The 23,751-nt window shown below is 39.9% G+C and overlaps 1 protein-coding gene across 1 annotated transcript in view; it reads left to right on the top strand.

The window, feature by feature from the left end:
* The first annotated feature begins 2,729 nt into the window (after positions 1-2,729).
* Positions 2,730-23,751, top strand: part of pde4a (phosphodiesterase 4A, cAMP-specific) — a 57,632-nt gene continuing 36,610 nt past the window's right edge. Inside the window, exon 1 of the mRNA XM_026929895.3 lies at positions 2,730-4,105. Within this exon, the coding sequence (XP_026785696.3) occupies positions 3,813-4,105 (293 nt within the window). The 5' untranslated portion in view covers positions 2,730-3,812. The remainder of the gene's footprint in view (positions 4,106-23,751) is intronic.

Below are 23,751 nucleotides of genomic sequence, written 5' to 3'. Positions count from 1 at the left end.
GGCTTTTTTTATAGGTTTTTTAGCAAAGTCTAATCTGGCCTTTGTGTTCTTGTGTGTTACCAGCGGTTTGCATCTTGAGGTAAACCGTCTGTATTTACGTTCATGAAGGTGGCTCTTGATTGTAGACTTTGACAATGATAGGCCTACCTCCTCCAGAGTGTTCCTGACTTGGCTAGATGTTGTGAAGGGGTTGTTCTTCAATAAGAAAAGAATTCTGCAATCATCCACTTTAGTTGTTTTCTGTGGTCTTCCAGGCCTTTTGGTGTTGCTGAGCTCGCCAGTGCATTCCTTCTTTTTAAGAATGTACCAAATTGTTGATTTTGCCCTCCTAAAGTTTCTGCTATCTCTCCGATAGGTCTGTTTTGGTTTTTCAGCCTAATGATGGCCTCCTTCACTTGCATCAACACCTCTTTGGACGGCATATTGAGAGTTCCCATGAACAGCTACCAAATGCAAATTCACCACTTGGAATCAACTCCAGACCTTTTATCTCCTTAATTTATCATGATATAAAGAGGAAACAGGCCACAGCTGGCCATGAAACTGCTTATCAGTCAATTGTCCCATTACTTTTGAGCCTGTGAAAATGGAGGAACTCTGTAAAAAATGGCTGTAATTCCTAAACGGTTAATGCAATATTTTTGTTAAACCCCTTGAATTAAAGCTGAAAGTCTACGCTTCAGTCACATCTTGACTGCTTCATTTCAAATCCACTGTGGTGGTGTACAGAGGCAAAATTACCAAAACTGTGTCACTGTCCCAATATTTATGGACCTGACTGTAAATCTATAAGAGAGATAGCAAAAACTTTAGGTGTGGCCAAATCAACAGTTGGGTACATTCTTAAAAAGAAAAAAAGCACTGGTGAGGTCAACAACATCAAAAGGCCTGGAAGACCACAGAAGATGTGGATAATGACCCTAAACATACTGCGAAAGCAACTAAAGACTTTTTGAAGACAAAGAAATGGAATATTCTTCAATGGCCAAGTCAGTCGCCTGATCTCAACCCAATAGAGCTGCTTTTCACTTACTGAAGACAAGACTGAAGGCAGAAAGACCCACAAACAAGCAGCAGCTGAAGGTGGCTGCAGTGAAGGCCTGGCAAATCATCTCCAGGGAGGAAACTCAGTGGAAACTTGGTGATATTGATGGGCTCCAGACTTCAGGCAGTCATTGCCTTTTTGGATTTTCATCCAAGTATTAAAATTATGGTTATATTTACAATTATATCATTTTGTCCAAATACCTTTGAGCCCCTGAAAATGGAAGTACTTTGCTTAAAATGGCTGTAATTCCTAAATGGTAAATGCCGTATTTTTGTGGAACGTCTTAAAATAAAGCTGAAAGTCTACACTTCCATCACATCTTGATTGTTTTATTTCAAATCCATTGTGGTGGTGTATAAAGGCAAAATCACAAAAACTCATTGTCCAAATACTTCCGGACCTAACTGTGTGTGTGTGTTTGTGTGTGTGTGTGTATATATATATATATATATATATATATATATATATATATATATATATATATATATATATATACACACACACAAACAGACACATACTCACTGTACACTTTAATAGGTATATAGTCAGATAAAGTAACTCAAATAATCACTCTTTACAACTGCGGTGAGCAGAAAAGCATCTCGGCATGCACAACACATCAAACCCTGAGGTGGATGAGCTTCAACAGCAGAAGACCACATCAGGTTCCACTTCTGTCAGCTAAGAACAAGAATCTGAGGCTATCATGGGCACCGACTCTCACAAACTGGACAGCTGAAGACCAGAGAAATCACCTGATCTTCTTGTAATCTTTTTTTAAATGGTGGATTGGATACCAGTGAAAAACTGTGATGAAAGAATTTGATCCAATCCTGTAAAAAGTGGAAAAGATTTTTTTTGTTAGGATTGTTTTTTATATTTTACATTATAAAAAATTATAATATTAATGAAAGAAAAAAATTAAATAATAATAATAATAATAATAATAATAATTTTTGTCTAAGTTGTGTTTTTCGCTGTGTATTTTTTCCTGTATTTCTTTAAGTGTTTCAGTTATTTATTCATGTTTTTTAAATCATCTTAAAGCTTAATAGATTTTACAGAAAAATCCCGGATGGGTATGGATGTGGTCTGATGTGGTCTGATGTGGAAGGTGTCGGTGCTGATATGAAGTTTATTTATAAAGCTGTTACCCTCTGTATCAATGATTCAGTTTTCATTCGTCTAAACGTGTAGATCTGATATCTTAGCGTGTGTGTGAATGCCGAGGAGACAGACAGCTGCTTGCTGTAATAAATGCAGAGCTTGCTGATGTTTGTGGTGAGACAGTAAGAGGAGACAGAAGTGTGTTACTGTACAACACTGCGACAAACACACACCATGGCAATACACCGGCTTTACTCCTGACCCTCTGCACCGCTCTGCTCATGAGAGATCAGTATCCTGTTTAGCAGTGTGTCTCTGAGGCTTCAGGCAGACTCCAAGTGCTGAATGAATCTCCATCATCTCTCTGAAGCTCCGCTCCACAGGAGGGTCCACACCGGGGAGAAGAGCACCGCCGACCGCGAGCGCAAATCCCATCATCCTCACCCCGACAAACCAAACCCGCGGCGATGGCACGTCCTAATGCACGCTCAGTTTCAGCAAAGTAGGCGGAGACACTCACTCACACACTCACACACACACACACACACACAGAGAGAGAGAGAGAGAGAGAGAGAGATATGACGGAATCCTGAATCCTGAGCGACATTAGTAAGAACACGAGGAATAAAATAACTGAGAACTGCAGGACCTCGAGTCAGGATTCATTTCGCCAGAGCTTTAGCGGAAGCGATGTTTTTTAAAGCTTAAAATCAGGAAAAACGCGCAGGAGAAGGCGCTGATGGATTTCGGGCGCATCCCACGCGCGCTGCGCTCCGGGCTGCACATCTCGAGTCGCTCATGACATGAACCTGCGCGCGCGGAGCTTTCACATGGAGGTGGACGGAGAAGCTGCGGACCGCGAGCGCCACTTTTAATCTCCGCTCACCTTTCCCTCAGCGCACTTTTCTTTTTTCTTTCTTTTTTTTTTTAATAAATAAATATTATTCTTATTATTTCCATGGCTCCACCTGGAGTGATTTGGAGCGACTCAGACATGTGCTGTCATCATCATCAGCAGCAGCAGCAATAAAGGACCGGCACACAGCACGCGGAGCAGCGCGAGCGCTCTGAATGCGACTCTGCAATAAAAAAAAAAGACTGACAGAAAATAAAAAAGCAATAAATAAATAACCTGCGCCGTAAATGAACGATTCGCCGCGCGCGGAGACAAACTTCAGCAGAGATATCGTGTGTGTATGTGTGGGTGTGCGTGCATGCGTGCGTGTGCGCGCGCGTGTGGTGTGTGTGGTGTGTATGTGGTGTGTGTGTGGTGTGTGTGTAATGAACGTGCCGAAGGCTTTTCCTGAAGCGCAACTTGTGACTTTCCTCCCCGTCCACATGTTCAGGAGTCTGGATAACAGAGCGCCTTCACCTGTTGTCCGTACACTGTGATCAGTTTCAGCATTTATCTGACTTTGTCTGTGTGATTTTGTGATACTGTCTCGGTTTTTGAAGAGAAACAAAAGAAAGAAAAAGCACATAATACTATCCTAACTGCCTTGGACTTTAGTTCCTCAACATTTCACTGCCGCACATGGAGAAGAGCCAGCCATGGACCGCACACGGTCTTCTTTTTGACTTAGGAGAATATATAGTCATAAAGGATTGATTTCCTACAGTACGTTTATCTGAACAGTTCTTTCTGATTTGCACTATAATGGAAGTGCCACCGTGCTCTAAGAAGAGCCTGTCCCTCTCGCTGCCGGTGCCTCGGGAAGGACAGGCGACCCTGAAGCCTCCTCAGCACCTCTGGAGACAACCGCGGACTCCGATCCGGATCAAACACCGCGGCTACTCCGACACTGACCGCCATCATCACCCGCACATGGAGCGCGCAGACGCCATGGACACGAGCGACCGGCCCGGGCTGAAGAAGTCCCGCATGTCCTGGCCATCCTCCTTCCAGGGTACCACAAGCACATCCACCGGGAACTGTGCTGGGAACAAACGGTAAGAGAAGACACTGGTCACGTGTTTGTATGTTAAGGGTTAAACCATGAGCGCTTTAGCTTTATCAGGCGGGGCGCGTGGGTTCTCCAGTGATGCGTAACGCGTAACGGGCCGGAACGGTTCTCCAGAGTGATGCACTCCGAGCGCAACGAGTGACTGACACTAAAGATTCAGCTTTACATTCGACTCTTTCCAAGTGTCGGTTCATCTGGAAATATTCATCTGGAAATATGTGAGGGCACTAAAGATCTCACGAAATGTCAGATCACTGAAATATGCGGGATTTAATGTTGATGTGCCCACCGTGGAACACACTGACTATATATATATATATATATATATATATATATATATATATATATATATATATATATATACTGTTAACCTGATCAAGATCAGGGTCGTTTTATATGTACATGAAAAAACAAAACAAAACAAAAAACCCATGAGATTCTTTCTTGCTTGGGAATCGTTTCCATCGACTCACTTAAACGAGTGAATTCAAACGGTTCAAAAAGAATCGACTCGTGGATGAATCGCCTGTCATTGACCAACCCAAGCGAATCTAAAGTGGGTCTAAATGCAGTGGTGCGAATCCCTGGGCGCAAACACATGATAAGTTTTACAGCCTGTCTTTAGAGGGCTTTCTGTAAATAATCGAAGCGATAGATCATTTTTGGACTCAAATCCAGCTTTATACTAAAGCTCTCTGACACATAAAGGTTTTTTTTAAATAGCTAACAGTATGCTACATTCATCTTTGATCCTAATATGTTTGATAAACTGTATGATCCTAATCTATGGGTTGATAAAATAGATCAGAGTAATGGATGTTACATTTGCAATAATTCATCCAAAATATTATCACGCAGTCTTTCACATTATCATTCAGATCGATTGCTGAGGCGTTCACACCTGCCTCTGTGTGTATCCACCATTACAAAAGGTTTGTATCCTGTTATATTACCTACAAATTCAGTTCTCACTCCTTTGCATATTCCTTTGGCATGTGATTAGCCAGACGTCCTTGTACATTTCTATGCCAGACTTATTTAAGTCTCACATCTATATATCGTTTATGTATGCGTCCTTGTTCTCTTAAAGGAATGAGTGTGGGTGTAGTGTCCTGCATTTGTGTATCGCTGTTGTGCGGTGCGTGTACTGTACATCTCCACAGAAACCCCCGCTGTAGGCAAAGAGGGGGAGTAATACAGTAATTCAGTAATGAAATACAACAGTAATAAAGTAGCACTGTGAGAGGCCAGGGGGAGGCCAAGTGCCTGGAGCCTGGCTTCTTTCCTACCAGGTTGTGCCCAGGCACAGACGGCACACACAGCCGGCTCATGGGAGTGTGTCCAACTCCGGCTCACTGGAATCAGGATACTGATTTGTATTCCAGGCTGCAGGCCACACTTACAGGCAGTTCAGGCACTAGTGCAGCCGTGGTGACTCTACCTGCCCTGCTCTTACTGTGGGCGGCCCAATGGAGGAAGAGAGAAGTGTGTGCATGTGTGTGTGTGTGTGTGTGTGTGTGTGTGTGTGTATCATAATCATGTGAAATAGGGGTGAGTGTGCCTTCAGTGGGTTTACTGACTGACTAAGCAGCACTGTCCAGATAATGTAGTCTAGTTTATATGCTGCATTCGACTAAATGTCATAACTCGACCTCCAACTAGGAAAAATCAAAGAAACGCCTCCTAAACGTGGAATTCCTACTCGGGAGCTCGGGACGGTCTCCTCAACCCTGAGTTCAGCAAGTGATGTCAAATCAATATGGCCGCGCACAGCATGAACAGTAAACACAGTAGCACCTCTTACCTTTAAATGATGTATACTGCATATACAAGTGCTTTAGATAAATCAACACACAGACACATTCACTTATTAAATCTGTAACACTAGGAAAATATACATCACTCATCACAGTTAGCTGGCTAGCTTGTTGCTAGCAAAAGACGAACATGGAGGCGTCTGTGGTTTTTTTTCCCCACTTTGTAGCTCGAATAAATGGAGATTGAAAATGACATAAATCTGAGTTCCTTCTTCCCACTGAGGTAAGTTGAATGCAGCTATAAGCCACTCTGCACACTTTGTAGCCTATACATTTTGTTCTGGCTAGCTAAAAGCTAAAAAAAAAATCGAATCATTCAGGAATTGTGATTTTCTTTTTTCTTAACAGTAATAAAGGAAACAGGAGGCTACAAAAACAATCCTGCTTAGGTGAAAGTATTGTGTACTCAAAATGTGTGCTCAATTTTTAACTCAGTGGTAAAAAAGTGTCCACTCATAAATGGACTCATGTATTTAACTTAAATTACTCTAAAGTAAATTAGATTTCTTTTTTCCACAAATGTGAATTTATATTTGCATGGCTATCTATGAATATCTGTGTTATCTAAAGTTACAAAGGTTAGAGTTAACTGTGAGGTTTAACATTTGTACCTTGGCTTTACTTGCATAAAAGTTTTTTTTGCAATAAAGTTTATTGAAACATAATTGAAGAATTTCACTCCACATCACTATTACTTTGAATTTGAATTTGTTCAGTTTTTTAAATGAGATAAATTTCTTTAATGGAAAAAAGAAACTTATCTCATTAAAAAATTTAATAAATTCACTGTATGAAGAGTGGATGAGATTAAAAGGCAGCCCCTGCACAAAGATGATTGGTTGTCATATCCATACAAACTGTATTTATGGATTTAATTGGATGTTGTAAATATAGTTATTGAAATGTACTTTTCTGAACAAAACAAGTCAAAACTTTGAAATATATAAGTAGTTGGAAGGTCTGAATGAAAAGAAGGAGTTATATTTAGGTAAAGTACAAATCCCCAACTATGCCACTTCAGTGTAGTAATAAAGTACACTCCCACCTCCGGGTAAAGGATACTGTAGACTTGATCATAAATTTTAAGCAATGTAACAACAATCAGTATCAACAATCTTTTTGAATAAGTGACTGACGTGTGTCACATTTGAGGTGCCACATTTGATTGACGTAGCTGTCATATCTCTCTAACTTATTAAGGGGAAGCATTTTCCAGCCTATAATGACCTGTTCTATCACGCTATTGTGAAATTCAAAATAAGCCAAAAGAGGAGTTTTCACCCTCAGTGCTGACACCTTTGTTCTGCTCATGCTGTGCAACTGTACAATGTGTGTGTGTTTGTGTGTGTGCCTTCATTTACATGTAACGTGTATTTAGCATTAGAGTTTGAGTGTACATGTGTGGGTGTGTGACTGGAGGGTGCTGCATAGCAGAGGATGCTAATCAGCACCGTCACCTCTACACTCACATACAGGGTGGGTGGAGGGAGAACTTCCATTGTGCAGGTTAAATTTTTTTTTTATTTTATCTATCTTCTCCATTTATTAAGATGATGCTGGGTGTCTTAGCTGCATATAAGGAGCCTGACTAACATGCAGGTCGAGATCAGTGCTCCTCGCATGTCATCTGCTGCTTAAAGCCCGGGGCTACTCTTAGACTGCTCAAGAGTGATGTGGCCTCTCACACATCTGCTCACCCAATCTCGACAGCCATGGCTCATGTCCTGCCCTGTGAGACACACGAGGCAAAGTCAAAAAGTCACAAAAAATCTTTTCATTTCTTAAGATAACAGGATTATCATCATAGCCTTGAACAAAGCTGTTCTTTGAAGGTGAATGACTTTTACAAATCTGGTGGAACCCAAAGCCTCAGGAGTGTGTCTAGTCACAGTGCAATCAGGAGAGCTGATCTAAGCCAATCTGAAACAATCAGAGCAGCAGACATACTCTCTCTCCTTCTCTCTCTCTCTCTCTCTCTCTCTCTCTCTGACACTGTGTCCATTGTTGCAAACTTAGAGACTTCACTGCTAAATTCTGTGACATTTTAGACCCCTATAGCAACTTCATTTGGAAAAATACGAGCGTAGCAACAAATCCAGTGACTTTTTGAGCAGATGTTAGAGACTGTCCTGCACTCAGTATGGCTGGTATTGCTGTTATACGAATTGACAGCAGGATCGCTCTACTCACCACCAGTGTGTAAAGCCTGATGAGTTAGGTTTGTGCGAGCTTATGTTCCCATCAACTAATCCCTGATCACTATTATTTCCAATGACCAATCACTTATCCCTGTTGTTTGTCCCACATGCTGTGTTCTTTGTTTTAATCTCTCTTCTTGGATATACAGTATTTAATAGTAATATAAGAGAGTCAGTCAGTAACTGTTTCCTTCATGTCTAATTCACAGCTCCTGACTATCACTGCTTCTTTTTGTCTGTGTTTTTGACGGAAGGTGTAGAATTTTGTAAATGAGTAAAAAAGTTAGTTTGACAAATATGACTTCTTTCTATAAGATAATATATTATTTTACATTGTGATATTATTTTCTGATATTAAAATCTATTATATAGTATATACTATACTATTCTCTTCTATATTAAGTGTCTTCTGTTACTTCATCATATACCCTTGTTTATAATTTTATATGCCAGTGATGAACCATTGAATATGCAGATTAGTCTATGATATCATTTGGTGACTTCTAGCAGTGTTTTGAGCGTTCTTTAGCTACTTTTCGCTGAAAAGAGTTGGAACACTGACTGTGTCTTGTGCTGTGGCCCTTGTGCAGTCTGAGGAGCATGTGGTTCTTCCCAGATGTGAAGATTGGAAGGGCATACTGTGAGAAGTAACTGGTGTACTGTATGTGTGTATCAGTCTGGTGGAAAAGTGGTGACAGTTTTCAATTAAATTCTGGAGGTCCATGATATCAACTGGGACTCAAACTTTCTCCCTTTACTTTGGTTTCTGTCAGATGTGTTTGTTTCTCAGTTAGTAATTTCTGTTGTATTTATAGCAGCCCCTGAGTGGTGAACCTGGCCAAGGCAACGCTTGGCAGTGCGGTGCTTTATTTTCAGATCCTAGCTGTGCTGTGTGCTGTCTGAGTCCAGGGGAGAATGCAACTGGCTCATTATTTTTTTTATTTTTTATATAGAGAGAAAAAGATGGCAGCAGAACACACCAAGCGACATGCCAGCAAATGAAGTGGTTACATGATTATGTAGCAGAATCAAGTACTTCTACTCAGATCACACTGAAGAACTTGGCATTACTGCGTGGGCAGCAGATAAAAGCTGTAACAGGTTTTATATACAGCTGCTGGTTAATAGGAGACTTTCTAAATTGGAGTAAAACTGGAGTAAAGGAGTAGAAGAGAGAAGGAGTAGAACAGGGAGAAGGAGTAGAAGAGAGAAGGAGTAGAACAGGGAGAAGAAGTAGAGAGGAGCAAAAGGAGTAGAACAGAGAGGAGGAGTAGAACAGGGAGAAGAAGTAGAGAGGAGCAAAAGGAGTAGAACAGAGAGGAGGAGTAGAACAGGGAGAAGAAGTAGAGAGGAGCAAAAGGAGTAGAACAGAGAGGAGGAGTAGAACAGAGAGAAGGAGAACTACAGGGAGAAGGAGTAGAAGAGAGAGAAGTACAGGGAGAAGGAAAAGTACAGGGAGAAGGAGTAGAAGAGAGAGAAGGAGTAAAGGAGGTGAATAGAGAGAAAGAGTCGAACAGAAAGAAGGAGTAGAACAGAGAGGAGGAGTAGAAGAAGGAGAAGTACAGGGAAGAAGAGAGGTACAGAGAGGAGGAGTAGAATAGACAGAAAGTGTAGAACAGGGAGAAGGAGAAAGGAAAGGAGTAGAACAAGGAGGAGGAATAGAAAAGAGAAAATGGGTAGAAAAGAGAAAAGGAGTAAAAGGGGTAGAACAAGGAGAAAGTGTAGAACAGAGAGGAGGAGTAGAACAGGAAGAAGAAGTAGAGAGGAGTGAAAGGAATAGAACAGGGAAGAGGAGTAGGACAGAGAGATGGAGAAGTACAGAGAGAAGGAGTAAAAGGAGTAGAACAGTGAGGAGGAATAGAAAAGAGAAATGAGTAGAAAAGAGAAAAGGAGTAAAAGGAGTAGAACAGGCAGAAGGAATGTGACTTGGGAGATGAAGATACAGGTCCAGAGTAAGTCTATCTCAGGATCCACATCAGTACTTTGGCACAAAAAGAGAGCTTTTAATTGCACTTGGTTTAATAAATATGTGGCCCAGTACAAGCAGCAATCTGGAATATGAACATTTACAGCTTTTAGAAACGCTGCTGCTGTCAGCCATCACTTTCAGTCATACTGCAGCTTTCAGAAATCATTTTCCAGTAAAGATGAGTACAGGGACAACGAGCCCTCACTCAATCAGCAACACATATACAGTACAAAGTCCACAGAGATTAGACTCATACACATGCCACGGTATATACACCATACAATATACTGTACAGGTCATGTTCATTATATTTACACTGTTATAGACTACTGTGTGTTAGAGAATGTACGGAGACAATATAAGAATGAAAAGGCTTGGTTAAATAATAGAAGGCTGGGTAGGAGAAAAAAAGAACTGCCGTTCAGCTGTGCAAAGTCAGTACAATAGAGCGGTTGCACAGAAATGTCAAGAGCAGAGTAACAATGGTGTAAACAACACACACAATAGTGTAGCTGTAGGCTGCCAGAAATTATTAATGAATGTGCTTCAATGAGTGTGACAGATAAAATGATCAATATCAAGACTGCTCAGTAAGCTCATTAATAACGACACGCAGCTTATTAGTAAGGCTGGACATGAATATACACAACATATTATGAAATGTAGTGGTGTCTTTGTGTTAGAATATGAAGGCTTTCACATGTCCTTCCCAGCTCCAGAGGGTGTGAGCAGTGTGTGACCTTGTAGGTAATGATATTTATGGTGTCTTTGTGTGTAACATAAGGTGATAGCATCGACTGAACTCAAAGGTCAACTGACAACTGACATGACATCTCTCCTTCAGGACCTGTTGTATGCCTGTGTATGTCATTTTCTTATTTCCTGGGTCTTATCCTGACCAACCCATACAGATGTGAGAAATGAAGATGGGACTGCACTGCCAATGCTTAAACGATACCCTGTTATTAGAGGTCGCTACAATCATTTCCCGCTCTGTGCCATGCTAATACTGCAGCTGGTCATTGTGGAATTCATGACATTCGAAAGATTTTAAAACTACTGGATTTTTTTGTTTACACAATTGCAGCTTCTCTAGAAAATATGATGTAGTAACAGGATCTGATTGAGTCCTTGCATTCAGTTATGCTGAATATTTTGCTTTGAATGAATATTCCACTAATTCTTTTCTTTAAAAATAGAGTGATATGTATTGTCTGGTAGATACATTTGTACTTTCATGCGTACGTTTTTGAGGCTCTCCCCTTCACAAAAGCTCAGCTCAAGTGTGTGGAATAGGAATCAGTTTATATCGTGTCACCTTTGATAATTTTGTACCTTCTGGCACATACACATTTGTGTACACCATATATATATATATATATATATATATAAATGAACAGGCGCTATTGATCATGGGAAATGCAGACCTTTCTACATACTGCACTTGTGAACATACTAAAAGCTATGAATTCTTTGACTGCACTAGACATTTATTAAACACATTATACAGCCTCATTTGTACATGCGTGCGGAGGTAATTATTCATGGGCTGTGCCCCAGTGTAATCTGGGAACTTACTGATATTTAAAAAAAAAAAAAAAAGAATGACCGACATTGAACAGAGGAACCGTTCAGCCTGCAGTTCTGTTGCTATGGTTACTCATTTTGTGGACGTGTAAAATAGATACATTTCCCCAAAAAGGCAAAATGAAGTCTTAATTCCCTGATGTACAGTGTGTTGTTATGACATGTCGAGCCACACGCATTTTATTAGCTGTTCAGTGTGAAGTTGATTTATATTTCTGATGTCTCAGAGCCCAGAGGTGATATGTCACAGAATAAGTTAGAATCTTTCATCTAACATATGTTGCTGTTATCAGTGTGGCATTTTTAAATGTAACTGTCCCTGATTTTCAAGAAAAAAGTCCATCATCCAAATGAAAATACAAACCATTACGCATTTCCATCAACAACTGTTATGCAAATATTTTGAAGAGGATGCAGCAAAGATTAGATAATCAAAAGAGCACTAGCCAAACACGCTCCAGTCATGGAGAAACTGGAACATGTAGCAAATATCATTTGTTTATCACGGGTTATTGTATTGATGACTTCACCTCAGCCCAGTATAAAATATTATTCAGGTATTATTCTTATGCACAATTTTAAAATTTACATAAAGACAAATGGATGGAAACCCACTTATCTAAATGTTCAGCAGCTTGTTAGCTTGTTATCAGATTTGTTTAAGCAATTGGACACACCTGCGGTTAATTAGCTCACACCGTGTGATTCACGTATTGTTCAAAGTGGAAAAAAAAACCTTAGAGCCCATTAACTATAACCTAATGTTCATGTCAGCAGGATAATTGCCTTGATGAATGCCTCTTTCACACAGCTTTGTTTTCTCTCGCTCAGGTTTCAACCTTGAATTTTAAAGCCTCTTCAGGAACTTTTTTCTACCTATATAGCCTTGGCCAAAGGTGAAAGGTTTATGCATCTCCATAGGTTGTTCCTGTAATCTCTATTCATAGAAATCACCTTCTCATGCATTAGGGCAGAATGTGCTGTTTCTTATGCTCTCTTCTTCCTGTCTTATTATTGGTAGTGGATCTACAACTCCCTCAACACTCATTCATCAGGGTGTCACTTGTGTACATGCAGTCTGGATCTGAGGCTGCTTGTTCCTCATTGAACATCTTGCTGCCTCTTTTCAGCTCCTTGTTTTCTAATTACACACCCTATAGGAGTCTTTGTTCTCCATAATTACTGACTTCAATCTCTGTCGTAATCCCTTACCGCATTTCTCTCCTCCTTCTCATGCAATTTTGTCTGATTTCCCGTTTCTCCAGCTTCCTATTCCTCTGTTCTCCTTTTGTCTTTGCTTTTTCTGCTTTTCTTCTCGATGGATCCGAGTCAGATTGTGGCTTATACTCTCGCTCTGGTGCTGTCTCCTGTATTTACCACTGAGTTAATAACACATCTTTAAGTCTATCTTTTCTTTTTTCCTCCATTGTCCTCATAGACTAACATTTCTCCATTTCCATTATTTGTGAATAATCCTTGCTCCAGTGTCTGAATAAGCTGGCCACCATTAGAAATTTGCTTATTGCTTCTCGATGGCCCCCTTGGGCACATCCAGTTAATGGCACCACCACTGTACACAGCGTTTCATCCTGTCCTTCGCTATACATCAAAGCCCACAACAGCACTTTTATTATAACTCACCAGCCAGGCAAAAACATAGAAAAAACCCTTAGAGACAGAAATATAGCAGTCAATGGCTCTCACACAGCCCCCTGTCGCAAACAGCCTGTTTTAATGCTTTGTTTAATTAGCAGAGCTATTTGAAATGTGTACAATTTCCAGTTCAGAGCCCCACCACCAGTGAACAAAAATTAATTCAAGACCTTAAATTCAGACAGATCTCATGTGGCTTGCTGGCAAAAGCATTGTAAATCTGATTAGCTGTGCCATGATGAGGAGCCCTTGGTGTTTCCTGTTGGCTGCAATGACAAGGACAGGGGTTGGGTCATAGTGGTCATTTAATTGTCTTTGTGAACTGATTTATTCAGATAGCCACACTGTCTTACAGCAAGCCGAGAGATTAGTGCTCTCTGTACTGCTTGCTCCTCACATTAAAGTATGAAATAAAATGCATGGTTCAACAAGACTTATCACACACCTTAAAGGGTAGATAGAGCTTTCCTCGATATGTGCTTTGCTGCTCCGTAGAATGAGCAGAAGTTTGAAAAGTTCATGTGTCTTGAGGAAGCATGTGTTAACCTTCATCCTCCCCAGTTGGTAGCTGTCATGATAGGAAGCGCTAACCAAGACCAAATTGGGGAAAGAAAAAAAAAAAAAAAACCCACAACGACAACAACAAAAAGGGCTGGCTTGGGACATGAACACAGTAAAAACATGAATTCATACAGTATACAAGCTGTTTCAATGCTCAGTTCTGTAACCATTATTTCTACATTTCATCCATCTTTCTTTCATTACCTTTTTTTTTTTTTTTTTTTTTTTTTTTTTTTTACAATTTGCAATCTAGCTTTTCCCCCAATACAGTGCACTTTATTTCTCACGCCCTTCACGCTCTCATTCCATTTCCATCCTCCCAAGGGGGGTGCGCCTCACACTTTGGGAACTACTGCCTTTTGCCCTGCAAAATCCTAACAATGGTTCCTAAAGACAATTTCTGTTTGCAAAAAAACAATTATTTTGTTGCTGTTATTGTTGTGTTCAAACACTTTTGTGGTCCTCCTTTCTCCATGCCTATGTCACATGGCTGTGTATGACAGATGTGAAGTGAGAGTTAGGTCAGTGCCTGACTCTTTGTGGCTCCACAGCTTAAGGCACATAGCCGCCAGCTCAGGCGTGGTAAAGTGACGTCACACCGAATCTACACCTGTCATCTTTGTGCAATGATGAAAGGAGTGCCACTGGCTGTGCAGAGTGATTATGTGAAAGTCTTGTTCAATTAACAAATGTGCTGTTTCCATATATTCTCATTTAAAAAGCAAGACAGTATCAATATATAAGACTGAAAAACTATTCGAAAAACACATCGCAAACAAAATAAAACCTTTTGAGTATACAGTAATTTCTGAAAGCCAAGGCCAATTCTTTTGTTTTTGCTATACAATGAAGCCATTTGGGATTCAATTCAATTTCAGTTCAATTTTATTTGTATAGCACTTTTAACAATGTCACAAAGCAGCTTTACAGAAATATATAAATTCAGGATATAAATTGTAAATGTATGAATTTATCCCTAATGAGCGAGTCAGAGGTGACGGTGGTGAGGAAAAACTCCCTGAGACAATATGAGGAAGAAACCTTGAGAGGAACCAGAGGGAACCCATCCTCATCTGGGTGCAACGGATAGTGCAATTATAAATAAATCCCTTCTATAACTGTGTACTACATGGGCAAAAAGTGCAATTGTGTAACTATGAAAATTGATTATAATTTACACATGAAGTCTATTTTATAAGTTATCAACTGTCCACTGATGGAGACTTGAGTGCAAAACTGTTCATGGGAATTGCAGTCCTAAAGCTATCAAAGCACTTGTAGTCCAAAGCCATCGTATCAAAACTGTTCATATCAAATGAAGTCCAAAGAGGGATTGAGATCAAAAGATGAATGATGAAACAACAGATCAGAAATTCAACATTCAATAACTGATAATTACATTGAGATGTGGCACCTTTTGTTTGAATCCACACATCATGGGGCAGTCGTGGGGCAGTTGTGGCCTAATGGATAAAGAGTTGGACTTGTACCCAGAAAGTGAACCTGAAAGTCGTGGGTTTGAGTCTCGGGTCTGGCAGGGATTGTAGGTGGGGGGAGTGAATGGCCAGCGCTCTCTCCCACCCTCAATACCATGACTGAGGTGAGACCCTTGAGCAATATTGGAACAGGTGACTGATGTGTGTTTCTTGTTGCCCAGATGTGCTCTGTTAGATTGATTGTTTAAACACTTAATAGCTCTGAATATCTACTCTTGGCTTGAGCCCTGTAAAAGCTGCATTTGTTGTTAAAAAGGATAAACCAAAATGAAGATCAACGAGCTGTCTATGGGAGAAAAGCGAGCCATTCTGAAGGTGAGAAAAGAAGGAAAATCGATTAGAGCCATTGCTCAAGCATTAGGCATAGCCAATACAACAATTTGGAATGTCCTGAAAAGAAAGAAACCACTGGTGTACTAACAACCAGACATGGAACAGGTCGGCCAAGGAAAACAACAGCAGCTGATGACAGAAACATTGTGAGAGCTGTGAAGAAAAACCCAAAAACAACAGTCAGTAACATCACCAACAAGATCCACAGGGCAGGGGTGAAGTATCACAATCCACCGTTTAAAGAAAACTTTGGGGCAGAAATATAGAGGCCAAACCACAAGATGCAAACCTCTCATCAGCACTAAGAGTCAGAGGACCAGTTTGGAATTCACAAAGAAATACAGAGATGAGCCACAAAAGTTCTGGAACCGAGGGCTCTTAATTCCATAACTTCTAACTTTTAATGAATTTCCACATGCATGCATATTTATTATATATTGTTCATGAGCTGAGTCACAAACTGTATGTTACAGTGGGGAAAACACAAAAATGTGCAAAGCATGATGTTTTAGAAGCATGACTGTAAACCACCATCTTTAAGATGTCAGAAATTATATATCCAGCAGGTGTGTATGTCTGAGCTGTATGCTGGTGTGAGAAATTGTGCTTCCTGCCTTCTACCAGCCAGATGACCTAATGCAACCTGGTTCAGTTATTCTTTTGATCATAGACCAGGCAGTGACAGCTTTTATGGGGAAATCTCAATACATGTGTGTGTGTTCTGGACCAGTTTCTCAGTGGTTCTTCACAGGGGTATCAGTATGATTTCAGCTGCACATCTTTTCTTACATACAGTCAAGCTGAAAGTGAAATGCCCCCGGCAACAGCAAGGCAGACCTCCTCTGCTGTGGTTGAGTCAGCCCATGGGAGAAAACCTAGTTCAGATCACAACTGTAGCAAATCAGAGTCCAGCCAAATGCTCTAGCATACATGGGGCTGGACATAGTTTGACACAGGCAGATATAAACTGCTCTGAACTGCTGTGGCCATGCCGGGTTTCCTTCAGTCCTAAAATTCAGTGTTTCATAATTCGCTGAACTGCTGGCAGGAGCCCAGAATTTCAGTGTTCTGGATTATTATGAGAAAGTGGCAGCCTAGCTTGCTAGAATAGGACAGATGGCTGGATGCTGCAGTATCAGCAGAATATGTTACTGGCTGTTACAACGGGTTTTTATCCATTACAGTAAGGTATTTATTTAGAATTTCCCCCTGTGCAGTTTAATAAATTAGTTTGGCATCACACAGTAGAACTGTGATGATAGAACTGAACATCAATTGCAGTTGAGAAAATGGTGTATCAGGAGTGGGAAACATTTTATATCTCCAAGATACAGATCTCATAGGCCCTGGTTGTGTATGATGAATCTTGCTGAGGTGATGGAGTGGTTATACGTGAAATCTTCCACCTACATTGAATTGATCTGTTTAGCATAGCAAAATTCTTTTAATGACGTTTGGTTTTCTAATGTCGCTCAATGATATTTGTCAAGTTTTACATACATAATTTGTTCTTCTGTATATTCACTTGTACAAATAAATATAAAAAAATTACGATTGACAGTATAACAGCATAGTCAAACCAGATTAAGATTTAGAGGGTATCGTATGTAACTTGCTATATCTAGTGAATTTTTATAGTAAACCTGTAATTGGCAGTTGAGAGTGGAAAATTTACAGTCATCCACCATATAATCTAGCAGCTGTGTTGGTGGTAATATCATTAACTATTGTTGACAGGTTTCAGCCATATTTCCAGCTCTCTTTCCCTCTCTCAATCTTTCTTACAATCTTAATTGTTCTGTACATCATAGACACAATGTCTGCAATTAGACTTTGCTTTTTTGTGGACATTTATTAAATTTAATTCTGAGTCTTTAACTGTAATTCTTGTCATTAACTGTAATGTCTGCTGCCCCTCCATCAAGCAAGGGGTAGAGTTAATCCTGCCCCAATGGGCCTCTAGTAGCACTTGTTGCTGTTCCCGTTTTTGAACACTAGGTGCAATAATAACTCTATGGAAGCAAAGTAGCATCTAAAAAGGTGAGAAAATCAGTGGAACTTCGGCTTATATCTGTCACATAACAAAAAATTTTTAAATCGTTGGTCACTCAAAAGAGGTAATTAATACTTAAATGGAGATTAAAATGTATGGAGTTGTGAATGAGGAATTTATGATATTCCAAGTATGTCATACTTGGACCCCTAAGTAAATATGCTGAAGCCAAACCTGCATTCTTGTGAGCAAACAAGATACTAATAACACAGCAGACAAGATCTCAAGTTCTCAAGGTCTCGTGGGAATGGACGAATGAGCTAGAGGTTTGTTCAAATAGGGTCACACTCTGCTGCCCTCTGACTGGTGACAACGAAGCCAACTGAATGGTCCTTTGATGACAGCAGGGACTCCAGCACTGGATAATAACTCATGGCTAATTTGTTTTTTTGCTGTGCTCAAATCTGATTTCATTTTATACTTGGATTTCATTTCATACTCATGAGCCTATCATAATTTATTATTCATCATAATTTGATAAATGTAATTTTCCTTGTCCTTTTGATTGGATGTATTGCACAAAGATTTGCATAAGAACACCTAGCATGCCCCTGTCCAGTTAATGAACAGTGAATCCACCATCCTGTAATACAGGGTTTACTAAACTTTTTGGGCAAATGAACCCAAATGGACATTATGAATTTTCTGAGATCCGAAGCCTTGACCACTCTACATTCTTTTATTCCAGATTTATAATATAAGACTTATGTAACATTTGAACATTTTATTATGTCAGTGACAGAGGTATGTATAACGTAAGTGACTAAAAACCAAAGGAATATTCCTCACACTGACCAGTCTAGTGGGAAGTGTTGTGTTGTTCCCGGAACATAATCCATGCCGGGGTGGGGTGATAGGGATTGATGTGAAGCAGAGGAGCCTGGATTGTACATTGACGTGCAGAAGCAGTGGCAATGTGAGCGGTATTGTTCACACATTCATTGCGTTTCTTATGTACGTCCAGAGGATTTAAAAGCGACATTCGTTAGACATCACGTCAGGGCCAAATCATCCCTGTCCATCAGGCTTCCAAATTGAAATGTAAAATGTTTTGCAGTTTCATACACAGCAAGGTTAAACACACTGACGTGCTCTGTCTCTCTTAAATGTTCCTGCTGTCATTGTGACTGTTGTCATGAGCTGCCACTTACATCAAAAACTCTGACCTTCCATTCAAAAGTATTTACTAGTCTAGAAAATACAGAGGACTAGTATACAAAACAGAGCTTTCTGTAGGTTTGAAGGTGCCTTGAGAAGTTTTTGTTTTTTAATTCAAATGCTAACCGTAATTGGAAAACCAATTAGTACATAAGTATGCGATTTGAGTCCCTGGTTTGTTTAGTGGATGTAGATGGGAAGAGAAATTTGTCTGTTTCTATTCCTGAGTTCCTTCATTACTTCACCATGGCAGGAGAGTGAAAAAGACTAAAATAGCTCTCACACTCTTACTTTAAATGTGGCTTGTCTGAATGTGACTCCCAGTAACAATTTAAAATATTAGCACACAAAACCTCTCTTTGATATTTTGAAAATAAATGAATGAAATAAAAGAGGAGGTTGTGAGTTTCTCTCATGACCCCATTTGTAAATCAAGTGACCCCATATGGGGTCGTGACCACAAGTTTGGAAACCCCTGTTTGTGAAGAGAATAGCCAACAGCTACACTTTTTTTTCCCCAAACTATCAGGCAACTCAGTGTCTTACTTGACTGTTCAGAATATCAGTATCTAATATCTTGCTATATTCATTTATCAATTATAACAAAACTCTATCAGACTCAGTTTGTCATTATTTTGTTACCAGCAAGTTTTACTACTTTTAAACACTTTTGCTAGTGGGCACATAGCATACATTTATATTACCTTTTACGTATGAAACAGTGAATCAAAACACAGGTCATTAATATCATTGGAGCTTAATGGCCATTTTCATTTGATGACAATTAAGCATGTGAAATGAATTAAGAATGTTTTTTGTTAAATAAATCAGCAAAAAATATTTTTAATGCACCTCAGCAGTTTGCTTACCAGCTTCATCCTCTCTCTTTCCCTTTATTCTACCTTTTCCCACCCTTCCTTTGATTTGTGTTGTTTTTATAATGAGGCCTGAAGCAGCTGGACTCTAATCTTGGTTATCTTCATGCACCAGGTGTTTTCCAATTATACCCGCATGATACAGCAGCCCAAATTTTGGTCCTGAAAGAGGAATGATTAAATAGTGTGGAAGGTGATGGTGACACGCGTAACACTGGTACTCACCCTTGGCCACATTCTTTCTGCTGACAAGACGCTTATCAGGCATGGTAGACGAGGGCACTTGTCACCCGCTCTGTTTAAACCATGTTGGCTGTGACGGGATGTAAAAGGACAGTCTGGGTCCTTGTCGAGGGAGGCTGAGGGCTGAGGACAGCACAAATAACTGAGTATGAATAAAAACTGAGAGAGAGAGAGAGAGAGAGAGAGAGAATGCATGTGGAGAAGTGAGGGTTTTGAAAAGGATGCTGCCATGAGCAATTCACAACAATCACCCACTTGGCCAAATCAAATTAGAAAGGAGCTCTGGCTACCATTGGTCCTGTGCACTGTCACTCACGTCATCATAGCAGAGTGGTGCATATGCGTAGGACGGCTTGCCTTCCTGTCAACGTACTATAAATAAACAGAGAAAAGGCCCAAGGCTCCCACTGGAATGACATTAAACCCAGCCAGCCTCGGCACTCAATGTGTTTTGATATGACTTCAGATTTCTTGCCGTATTCTGCTACTTATGAATACAACAGCAAGGGTACTTGCATTCAAGGCACGTTTTTCCCTCAGCATGTGTGTCTTTTCTGTTTGTAGACTGATGTGTGGCTAGATGTAGATTGAGAGACCAGCAATCCTGACTTAATTAGCAATTTATCTTCACAGAAAATTGCTTTTTTCTTGTCCACATGCAGTGCAAGTCCCAAATCTTTCCCAATTGCACCATCCTTTAGCCTTGCACTGATGCATGAGGGTGCCATCTAGATTTTTCTACTTTTTGTCACTTATGAATATTGAAACCTATTGATATTTTCTGAATTTTAAAGTGTGTCAATGTATATCAAAGTGGCTGCATGTGAGAGACATGGTGAGTATTTGCATGTGCCTGGGGACAGAGTGGGAGACATCCATTCTGCTTGGCCATACTGCTGGTTCTTAATTTGTGATTACTGTACATGCTGGAACAGCTTGCTGGGAGAGAGTCTTTTATTATGCAGTCAGCCAGGACTTGTTAGCCAATCACTTAGCACTATACTCTGTCATCAGCCAACTACAGATTTTTAACACACATTTTCCCCCAAGTCTATTTTTGTTTTACTACTGATAAAGTAGTGATGGATGCCCAGTGTAATAGGCGCCACCAATCTGGCAGGTCAAAAACCACACAGTGCATGTACAACTCACTACTGCGTCATACTGAGAACGCTAGACTCTGTGCTAGACTCTGCCATATGATCAAGCGACGCTTCAACTGGCTGTGACTGTGCTTATTGTGACTCGGGGATACAGAGTGTTCTGTTTAATAATGTGCATCTTTCTTTTGATTTGCCAGCGTATGAACGAATAAAATCTATTAGCTGTGTTCAGTGCACACAAGGTTTGTTGGAAATAAAAAAGGCATTCTGCAGCAGGTCTTTGTGGGCAAGAATGTGGAAATGAAAATAAAAATCTGAGAGTTTGACTGTTGATTTTCCTTTCATCTTAAGTAAATATAAAAATGCTAATGGGGATAATAATGAATGAAAGACAGTAGGGATCGGTAAGGATTATGCAAATGAGATCATGCTATCTGGCATGTACTGGCTTTTAGTGCGAGCTAAATTAACATTTAAAGAGTAAAATATTCCTTTAAAACTTTTACAATGTCTCCAGGGATTTTGATTTTTTTTTTTTATTTTTTTTTTTCTTCACTTAAATATTGTTTCTCAAACGTTCCTTCGTATTTCTCTGCCTTTATTGACACGTCTTCTTTTCCGGGGCACAGCAGCTGTCACCAGGAGAGAATGGAACAGAATGATTTAGGTGGATGATGCTCACATTAAGGCTTGTAATGCTTGGCTAATTGCCCCCATGTTATACCTAATGAGTCCAAATCACTGAGAGCTAAGCCTAAAAGATTTAGAGCAGTGGCACCAGCGTAGTTTGATTTCTCTTTTCTAAAATAACTTGTTAGTGTTGGATACAATTGTCCCTTATTTGGCCAGAGATGGATTCCCCAGTGGAAATATAGTGGATCCATATTTTTTGAGGGATTCAAGATGGCTAGGATTCACACCACCAGCCAGGTGGTTAGGGAAATGGAAAGCTCTCATGCATAACTAAAAAGCATGCCTCTCAATGTTGCCAGTTGTGTACATGAGACCTGCCAGCTACAGGAGACTTCAACATTTGACACTCATCCAAAGCTCAGTTTTGTTTGAACTTTCTTTGTTTCTAGCCTTTGATCATTTGAAAGCTTTATGATATTAAAGCATCAGGGTAGCCTGCTATTTTCTCTTATTCATCCTCAAGCTAGTTCCAAATCAAGGGGGCTGTCACACTGTGTTATCTCGTAGATCTCCTCTTTTTTATAAATCTCACTTGAATCACAATGTGGATTAGTATTAATGTAATGCTTAGCTGAGCTCTCTCATATACGATCATCCATCAGCAAGGAGAGAGAGATGTGTATGAACAGAGCGAGAGGTAGCAGTTCACTGACTATAGATTGGCAAATGACTGAACAATTTGTGAAGATAGAGAGCAAAGGAATACACTGAGGAAATACGAGAGGGACCCAGAGACAAAAGGGATGAGAAAAAAAGAAGTGGGCAAGACAAAGCTGAAGTCTATGAATAGAGCAGCCATTTTTAGTTCTGAAGTTTGGCTATAGGTGTTAATTCCCTAAAATAGTTCCATAGAATTATACGTTTTGTTGCCCGAGGATGAGATAACCCACATCTCTTTCATGTAGCTTCATACTCATGTAAAACCAACCAGAGAAATGTGTAACCCACATTACACACTATCTTGTGTGACTTCACTGGCCATTTTATCAGTTCACATCCTATATACAGTAGCTGTTTACATTCATCAGTAGATAAGGACCACCATAGGACCACCAGTGATCAGATATTATTTGGACCGTTCTCAGCATAGCAGCAACACTGACATGGCATTAGTATGTTAGAATATGGTAAAGGTATGCTGACGTAGGCTGTAGGTGTAGACACGAAGGAATGGTTTTGCATAGATCTTTGCAGCGTAAGATTGATTTCGACATCATTCAATTCACCAGATACAGAAGATGAAACTTCTGCATTATGGAAAATGGCTTTCTGAAAGTCAGATACAAAAATGTGTAAGCATTTTACAGGAAATCAGTCCATGCCAGCAACTTTTGCCTGAAGGCCAGTGGAACCCATGCTGCTTTTAAAGACAAAACAATCTGCTCGGAAAACCTTTCCTTTCTTTCACTAATGACTATTTTTACTTCCTCTATTACTATGTGTAATTTCTATGCCATTACGTTTCCTTTATTCATACATAGTTATATATTTAAGTGCGTAGGTGTTAACATCTTGTGTCACAGACTAAAAAAAGTCTGTTTCATTGCACTCAAGGCTGTTTTGGGGCAAATTTCTATGTCTGATGTGTCAAAATAAACAAATTCTATAACAGGCTGATCACTATGCAATCAGATGGAACAAAAGAAAATATTCAAAATCGAAATATCACCCAATTATTTTCTTCCAAGTATTTTCCATATTTAGCTTATATCCTCTCCCATGGTTCTAATTTCTCATATTACATCAGTTAGCGTCCTTAATGTGCTATAATACCTGGGAACCATATCAGGGTGTCTTCTAAATCTGCCGTGACAAAATAATTTTGAAGGTTGCCAAATGAGATAAAACTCATTAATAAATTGTTCATCACAGGGGAGAAACATAAATTTGGAA

This window comes from Pangasianodon hypophthalmus, chromosome 23 (assembly GCF_027358585.1).
Source record: "Pangasianodon hypophthalmus isolate fPanHyp1 chromosome 23, fPanHyp1.pri, whole genome shotgun sequence".
Taxonomy (NCBI): domain Eukaryota; kingdom Metazoa; phylum Chordata; class Actinopteri; order Siluriformes; family Pangasiidae; genus Pangasianodon; species Pangasianodon hypophthalmus.
Note: the sequence above shows the minus strand (reverse complement) of the source record. Positions and strands in the feature narration are given on the sequence as shown.